This window comes from Pundamilia nyererei, unplaced genomic scaffold, assembly GCF_000239375.1.
Source record: "Pundamilia nyererei isolate P.nyererei 1_Seehausen unplaced genomic scaffold, PunNye1.0 scaffold00339, whole genome shotgun sequence".
Lineage (NCBI taxonomy): Eukaryota > Metazoa > Chordata > Actinopteri > Cichliformes > Cichlidae > Pundamilia > Pundamilia nyererei.
The window spans coordinates 173,050-180,854 of record NW_005187740.1 but is presented as its reverse complement, the minus strand read 5'-3'; the positions used below and the strand labels follow the sequence as shown (position 1 = coordinate 180,854).

Here is a 7,805-nt window from a genome sequence, read left to right as displayed (position 1 = left end):
AGTCTTGTTCCTTAGTTGTTTATGTCATCTCCCCCTGTACTAAGTCTCCCTGGTTCATGCGTCATGTCTGCGTGGTTATGTTTAGTTCATGTCATGTCTAATCTCCATGTTTCCTGTTTTACTTTGAAAGTCTGTATTCAATGTCAGTGTATTTAGTTTCAATTCTCCTGTCCTGTCGTTAGGTTCATGTGTGTCAGCTGTGCTCCCATGTGTGGCCACTTCCCCTGATCATCCCTCATGTGTATTTAGTCTCTGTGTTTCATGTAGTCTGTGTCGCGTCGTCTGTGTTCCCACCCTCCATGTTGTCACAGCCAGTCTTAGTATTCATAGTTATGGTTTCCTGTGTCTTCATAGTTTTTTTTATTGTTTTACTTTCCCAGTTTAGTCATAGTTTAGTTTGTCACTGCGTTTCTGCCTTGTCTGCACTCCTTGTCACCAGCCACAATAAAGGCTCGCTTTCAGTTAAGTTTACTCCAGTCTACTCTCGTGTGTTCGCACCTGGGTCCACCACACACACCACCGCACGGTCTGCCTCCGCAGATTGTGACAGAGTTAAAGGACAAAGGACAAAAAAATGACTACAGGAGATAAAGAAAACAGAAACGTAACTAAGTATATTAGGTAGAAAGCTAAGAGGACTAGGGACAAAAAAAATGTAGGTTAAAGGAACGGGGACTAACCCGTGTATAACCAAAAGGACTAAGACTAAAAGAAACACCAAATATTAGGTTTAAGGACTACATAGTACAGGAGAACTGGGCTTAACAAACTCAAACTAAAGCAGCAAGGTTAAGTAAGTCTAACCTGAGATAAAAAAAAAAAAGACCAAAGACTAATTTATTAATAATATTGGGGCTACAGAACTAGGACAAACACACTGGGACTAAATTAGGGCTACAGGCACTAATTCTAAAAGACCAAGGGCTACAGGAAATAGTGCTAAATGGATGTGACTAAAGAAAGAGGGACTAGCAAATACCCCACCTGTGTACACACTTTGTGTTTCTTATTCACACTCATTTTATCTTCTTCACACTCACACATTCCTCCTCAGTGTTGTTCTAACACGTCTTTTCACACTCGCACACACTCAGACACCAATTAAGGCGGCGGAAAGCAGCTCGGAAAGGAAAGAAGGGAGCAGCGGAGGAGGGAGAATGGATGAAGGGTGGTGCGAGAAGGAGAGAAAAAAGATCCTCGGCGGAGGAGAGGGAGGACAGACGGAGAGGTCGTTAACGAGGATTGCATCGCTGTGGCGACGCAGCTAATTGGCTTCCACTCCGTCTTCCTCCCCTGTCGCTTTTCTCCGCCTCTCTCTTTCTCTTCTTCGCTCACTCTCTTTTTTCCTCTCTGCCGTCTGATGTTGTATTAATGGCTCTTCCTGGATACAAGGCCACCGGGCAGCGACACACATTTCACCGAGCTGTTTAAAATTCAGGCAGCAACTGGCTTTAAAGCAACATGTGGCCTTGTCCATGGCACTGAATGTGTGTGTGTGTGTGTGTGTGTGTGTGTGTGTGTGTGTGTGTGTGTGTGTGTTAATCTGCCCTTGACACGCGCACACATTGACAGACATTGTGAATCAATAACAGCTCCATTGATGTTTTCAGTTGCTACAGCAGAATATATAAAAGAGGAGCTGCCACCTTCTTTTTTCCTCCCACCTTCCTCTTCCCTCTTTGGCATCCGTGGAAGCCAAATTTAAAATTTTGCCTCAGCTGAATATATAATATATAATCTGTCAAGCACCACTGCAGTCATTATACAGCAGCCCAAAGTGTTCAATATTAAATTATGGGCTCGAGCAGCAATGAGTGGGTGAGGGGTTTTATTATGGGCAATGTAGACCTCTTCAAACCTGAAGTCTTATTTTTTCAATGTACACTATGCGGCAGTAGAGAACACTCACTAATATGTCACGACTGGATTGTTGGTTTCACGCGCGGTACTCTCAAGATAGGGCCCTGTGAAACTGCAGTAGAATTCATTTCACTTTTAGTGGTTTCAGTTGTAGTGATTACTGGCCAATCAGGATGCATTGGGAGATTGTGTCAGTGTAAAAAATTGCACAATAGTGACACAGTAAAATTAACTTGCTTACTTGTTAAACACGATACATGTGTTCTTAAAAACTGTTACATGTAGTTGAAGCCTAATGCAGGAGCTGCAAGTTTGACAACTTTTTGTAGTGGCATATTCAAGCCACTTGACCAGATTTTTACCAATAAAACAAAAAATTTTCCTCAAGTTTTGACATGATAGCGTACCATGGAAAAGTATCGAGACACCCCTGAATTGTCTTGATGCATGCTCAATCATTCCGGGTAAGAAAATCCCAATAGGTTGATTTTGTTCATCGGGGCGTAGCGTTTTCAGTGGGAGTGGAGAATGAAATGTTTAACGGCTTATTGTTTATAAGGTTGGGGAAACCTGCAGTCAGCTGAGACTGAAGAGGTCACGTGGATGAGTGACGAAAAGTTTCTCCCACTGAAAACACTTATGTCCAGATGAACAGGATCAACCTTTTGGCACCCCTGAATTCTTATTATTTTGCTCCAAGAGGCCAAAAGCACAGGGACAAAATTAGGGCTACACGCACTAATCTCACTCAAGTTGTTCAAATCATAGGAACCTGTTCAATGTGTTAAAAAAATTAAAATATATATATATATATATATTGACATCGAACTTATCACTCTATGAGCCTTTTAAAACACCATTTGAAATTGATCTGTACATTTCCCCTTCTTGTTTCCTCCAGTCCCAGGAACTGGCTCCTTCTTGCAGATGTCTTGGGTCGCCTTCGGATGACTTCTCGGTCCTTTCGCCGCCTCTTCCCACAGCTCAACGTCCAGTCCATCCCTGAAGACGAGTTCTACCGGCAGGCATCCTTGTCACAGCTCCTGACAGGTCCTGATGAACAGGAGTTGGCCTCCTTCAGGCCAGATGTCAAAGACCCTCTGGAGCTGGTGGAGGCCACACCCGAGCTGGCTGGCATGCTAGGCTCTTCAGTGGAGTTTGTGGATAGTCGCTGGGACTCACTGGAAGCTTCGCCACCACCAACTCCATCTCCACCACATTCACCAAGACCGCTGCAGCGTGTTCCACCACCATTATCCCCAGAGCAACATGGACCAGATGCTGGTCCTAAGGTGGGAAATGTGGTGCTGAGCCAGACTGAGTCCAGGGGTCAGGGATTTAAAAACCTGGGATATTCTACTCCAGCAGAAAAGGCAGAAACTAAACTAAATCCCAGCATGTGGGAACCACAAAAGCAAGGAATTAAAATTGCTGTGGGTCCTTCAACCACTAAGCCAAACATGACATTGAATGCTAGCCTGTGGGAACCACAAAGACAGCGTTCTAAGAATCCTCAGGTCATGGGTTCTGCTAATCCGGACTCTAAGATGGACTCAAACCTGTGGGAACAACCGCAGCAAGGCAATAAAACGGTCCAAATCACTTCGGTCAAATCTGATGTGATGGCTGGGACTAGCATGTGGGAACCACAGCGACTACGAAGTCGAAATCCTGGGATTTCTGATGCTAAATTGGACACAGCAGTATTAGAAACACCACGACTTCGGAATAAGAACATTGGGAATTCCACTCCCACTCATTCAAATGGTGCAGTGGATGCTAATGTGTGGAAACGGGAAAATCAAGGAAACATAAGCAACAGGGTTTTGGACTCTACAAACCCAGCTGCTGCAGTTGACTGTAGTGCTTGGGAACCCCAGCGACTGCGAAGTAAGAATGCTGGAATCTCTGGCCCTGCAAAGTCGGATGTCAGGGTGGATGCCACCACATGGGAATGTCAAGGAATAAAGAGAATGGGCAGCAACAGTGGAGCACCAAAAAGAGAGGCTAATCCCTGTGTCACCCAAGGTGAATGCACTAAGAACATAAAGATGGACCCTGCTTGGCAGAGGAACTTGACGAATGTTAGAGTTCATATCAGGGACTTGGGAATGAAAGTTGGCACTGTTCCAAGAGACTTAAAGAAAGAGCCAGGTAAAGTGGTTGGGAAGGGTGCCAGGATCAAAGGGAAGTCATGAAATGACAAAACACCAGGAAATTTGAAGAGACATATCCTGACAGAAATAAACTGAGAAGCATTCCAACATACATGTAAAAACATTGTAAATTAATATCTGGACATTGAAAAGACAGTTAACTCTGTGGCAAGACTGTACCAGTATTAAATGTGTGTTATATGTAAACTGTAAATAGTCTTTGTTTGTTTCGGGGTTTTGTTTGTTTTTTAATTTATGAGCACAGAATTGACGGATCATTTTTTTTCTTTGTAAATGCAGTCTGGTGTAAATACAATGGCATTCCTGTTGACATGCTAAGATTGTTGGTTCACGTCTGGGAAGCTGTTTGTTACCTTTGTGTGTAATTTTGTATTCAGCATCCTGTTGGCTTTTGTCACCAATCTATTACTGTCCAATAAATATGAGGAAAGAAAACAAATGAGTTAACTGTCTGAATTATCCTGAGCAAACTGCAAAGACTTGAGTTTATATACTCATTTTTACAGTCATGTAAAAGATAAAATTAGGTACACCTCATGATCCAGTAGCTCGTAGAACCACCGTCAGTAGCAATAACTTGATGCAGTCTTTTTTATGTATAACTTTAGTTTTCCCTTGTATCTTTGTTGAGCACTACTGGCTCACTTTTCTTTACAGCATTACTTACATTCACTGAGGTTTGTTGGCATTCATTAATTAACAGCTCTATTAAGGTCCTAATTTCAGCATTTCAGTGATGTTGAGGTATGATGTGATTGTAAATTGCAACAGGGGCCATGATAGAAAAACTGCATTATGCTGCTAACTGAACTTCCGCTCTTTGCAAACAACTGCAAAGGGGCATGCTAATGCAAAGCTAGCCAAGGACCCAGAGTGATTTTAAAGCTGAGAGAATGCCAACCCAATATCTATAAATATATATGGTGCCCCCTAGATTAGAGCTGCCACAATTAGTCGACTAGTCACAATTATGTCGACTATCAAAATCGTCGACGGCTAATTTAATAGTCGACTCATCGCTTGAAGCTTTGCAAAATCCCAAAAGACGCAGGAATAAGTAGTAGGATTTAAGAGTGTAATAATGGACTGAAACAGAAGATGGCAGCACTGCATGTACAAGAATGCCAGCTGCCGTTAAACCCCAAAGAAGAAGAAGCAGTGTCCGGTATCGTAGCTGTGTCCAAATTCAGGAACCGCATCCTCCTGTGCCCACATTTGTAGGCCAATTATGTTACAGCGACACGACGAAGACTGTCCAAATTCGAAGACTCTGACAAATGCGGCCGACAAATGTGCCCTTCATTTCCCCAGATTTGAAAGATGGGTCGGGTGTATACTTTGTTGCCCAACCTATCCCAGAATTCATAGCACGGCCCTGCTCAGTTTCCAACAATGGCGGCTGCTAGTTAGTTTTAATATTATTCTTATTATTCTTTCTCAGTCACAAAATAAATGTTTAACATATTTTCAGGCGAGAATGTAGCCGTGTAAACTTCAAATATCTGCTCAGTTTATCAAGACACCACATATTTTCAAAAGCGTTCAGATGTTTTTGGAGACGTCTGTTACCCACCAGCTCGATAGTTAGCCGGGGTTCAAGGCTCACTAGAGCCGGTGAGAACACCGGACTCCCGGCAAATCGTTTTCAAACCCGCCACCGTCTTTCGCTACTCAGGTTAAACATGATATAGAAGTCACTTAGATAACTTAAAAATGTTCGTTTTTTTTTTTGTTTTTTTTTTGTATTTATTTGTTCCTGAGTAAATCGGTTTGGCTGAGATTAAACTTCTAGTTTTTACACAGCTGAATAAACGTCAAGCAGTCAAATGATTATCAGAAATGTGAGATGCTCGAGAACATACTCCGGTGTCCTGTTACATTTTAGATAGCAAGGAGCAGACGGCTGAGTTTATTAAACTCCACCGAAACAGTCTGCAAATTTCATTAAAATGTAATAAATGTATTGTTGCCTGTTATCTGTTGTGTCCCGCCGGCTCTGTTCCTGTGCTACGGCCAGTGTAACTACCGCCCTTCCCCCCTCTCCCCTGCGCAAGCACAAGGCTCGTGTGCGGAGTGAAGCGAAAAAAAGTGCGAGAGAGTGAGAGAAAGAGAGAGAAAAAACACACTCACGTTGTTCACTTCAAAGAGTCGACTCTAACGGTGTGTTCACACCGAACGCGATGGATGCGAATAGAGCGTCAGGTTCACATGTGAAGTCAATGGAAAGGCGCGATGACCCGCGTTTGCGGCTCCCGCGAAAATTGGGAAGCAGATTTGCGTCGCTAAAATGCCAAAACGCCTGAAATGCGCGTCAGTGTTGCACGTTTGTAGCGTTTGATTCGCAAAAAAACCACGCGTGTCAGTTTTTGTGTTGCATTTTGTGCATTCGCGCATTACGCGTCTACCGCTCGAGTTGGAAAAATCTGAACTCCAGCGTCAAATCGCGCCGCGACAACCAATCAGGAGCCTGGTGACGTGGCTCTGACCTAGGTCAAAGGGGCAGATCCAGCCAAAGCCCTTCATTCTTCATTCAATATGGAGGAAAAGATAATCAGTGCCGTGGCAAATCATCCCGAGCTCTATGATGCTAGATACTATTTCTACCGAGACAGGAATAAAAAGGACCTAGCTTGGAGACACATAAGTGAGGAGATCGGGCAACCTGGTAAGTTCATTCCTTCTTCTTTTTAATTTTCAGACTGACCCGATGAAGCCGCGCAAAAGCTAGCAAGCCCGCCTACTGTCCCGCGATTTTCCCACTGTTGTACAGTGCAGAGCATCGCTTCCGCGTCATTGATGTTGGGGGGTACGGGAGGACCAGCGACGGTGGTATTCTGGCCAACTCCACCTTTGGTCAGGCTCTTCGGGCTGGGACTCTCCATCTGCCTCCTGACCAGCCTCTACCTGGTGGAGAACACCGTGGAGCCCAGCCCCATGTCTTTGTGGCTGATGAAGCATTCCCGCTGCGGCGTGAGCTCATGAGACCTTTCCCTGGACGCCTCCTCCCTTTAGAGAAGAAGATCTTTAACTATCGCCTTTCCAGGGCCAGGATGATAGTGGAGGGTGCCTTCGGTATCCTCTCCTCACAGTGGAGGTTGTATCGGCGCGCTATGGAGCTCCGTCCTGAAATTGCGGAGAAGTGTGTGAAGGCAACTTGTGTTCTCCACAATTTTCTGCGCTGTGTGGACGAGAGAGGGGCACCTGCTGTGGTGGAGCCATTGCAAGGCCTGGGTCGTATGGCAGCAAACAACTCCTCCAGAGAGGCTGTCCTGGTGAGGGAGAAATTCATGACTCACTTCTCGACAGAGGGAGCTGTGTCTTGGCAACCAAAGGAGTAGCCTGTTTGAAGTCTGAGTGACTTCCCCACAACGGCTCTTTTAAGAGCCACCCACAAACCTCTAAAGAGTGTTCCTGTCTTTTTAAATTTTTCATAATAAATGGAGCTCTACTCCAAAATAAACTAACCTCTTTTTACTCTCTTAAGTAACTTGTCTTCACTATGTTCCTATATACAGTGTGGTACGCTAACCAGATAATGCGTTTATTCAGAGGACATCTGCAGGAGAAAGTGGAAGAGCCTCAGGGACACATATAATAAGGAGAAGAGGACAGAGAAGGAGAAGAGGAGTGGGTCTGCAGCAGGATCGGGGAGGAGATGGAAGTTCTTCGCGGTCACGGGGTTTCTGGACCCCTTCCTCACCCCGCGGGAGACTAGCGGCAATATGGTGCGGACCGTGGAGAACTTCTCCCCCGAGGACCAGGGACAGC

General features: G+C 44.7%; 1 protein-coding gene across 1 annotated transcript in view; it reads left to right on the top strand.

Moving 5' to 3' along the window:
- LOC102199992 (BCL-6 corepressor-like) overlaps positions 1-4,463 on the top strand; it is an 84,144-nt gene extending 79,681 nt beyond the window's left edge. Inside the window, exon 13 of the mRNA XM_005752028.1 lies at positions 2,762-4,463. Coding sequence (XP_005752085.1) covers positions 2,762-4,058 — 1,297 coding nt within the window. The 3' untranslated portion in view covers positions 4,059-4,463. The remainder of the gene's footprint in view (positions 1-2,761) is intronic.
- The last annotated feature ends 3,342 nt before the right edge of the window (positions 4,464-7,805 follow it).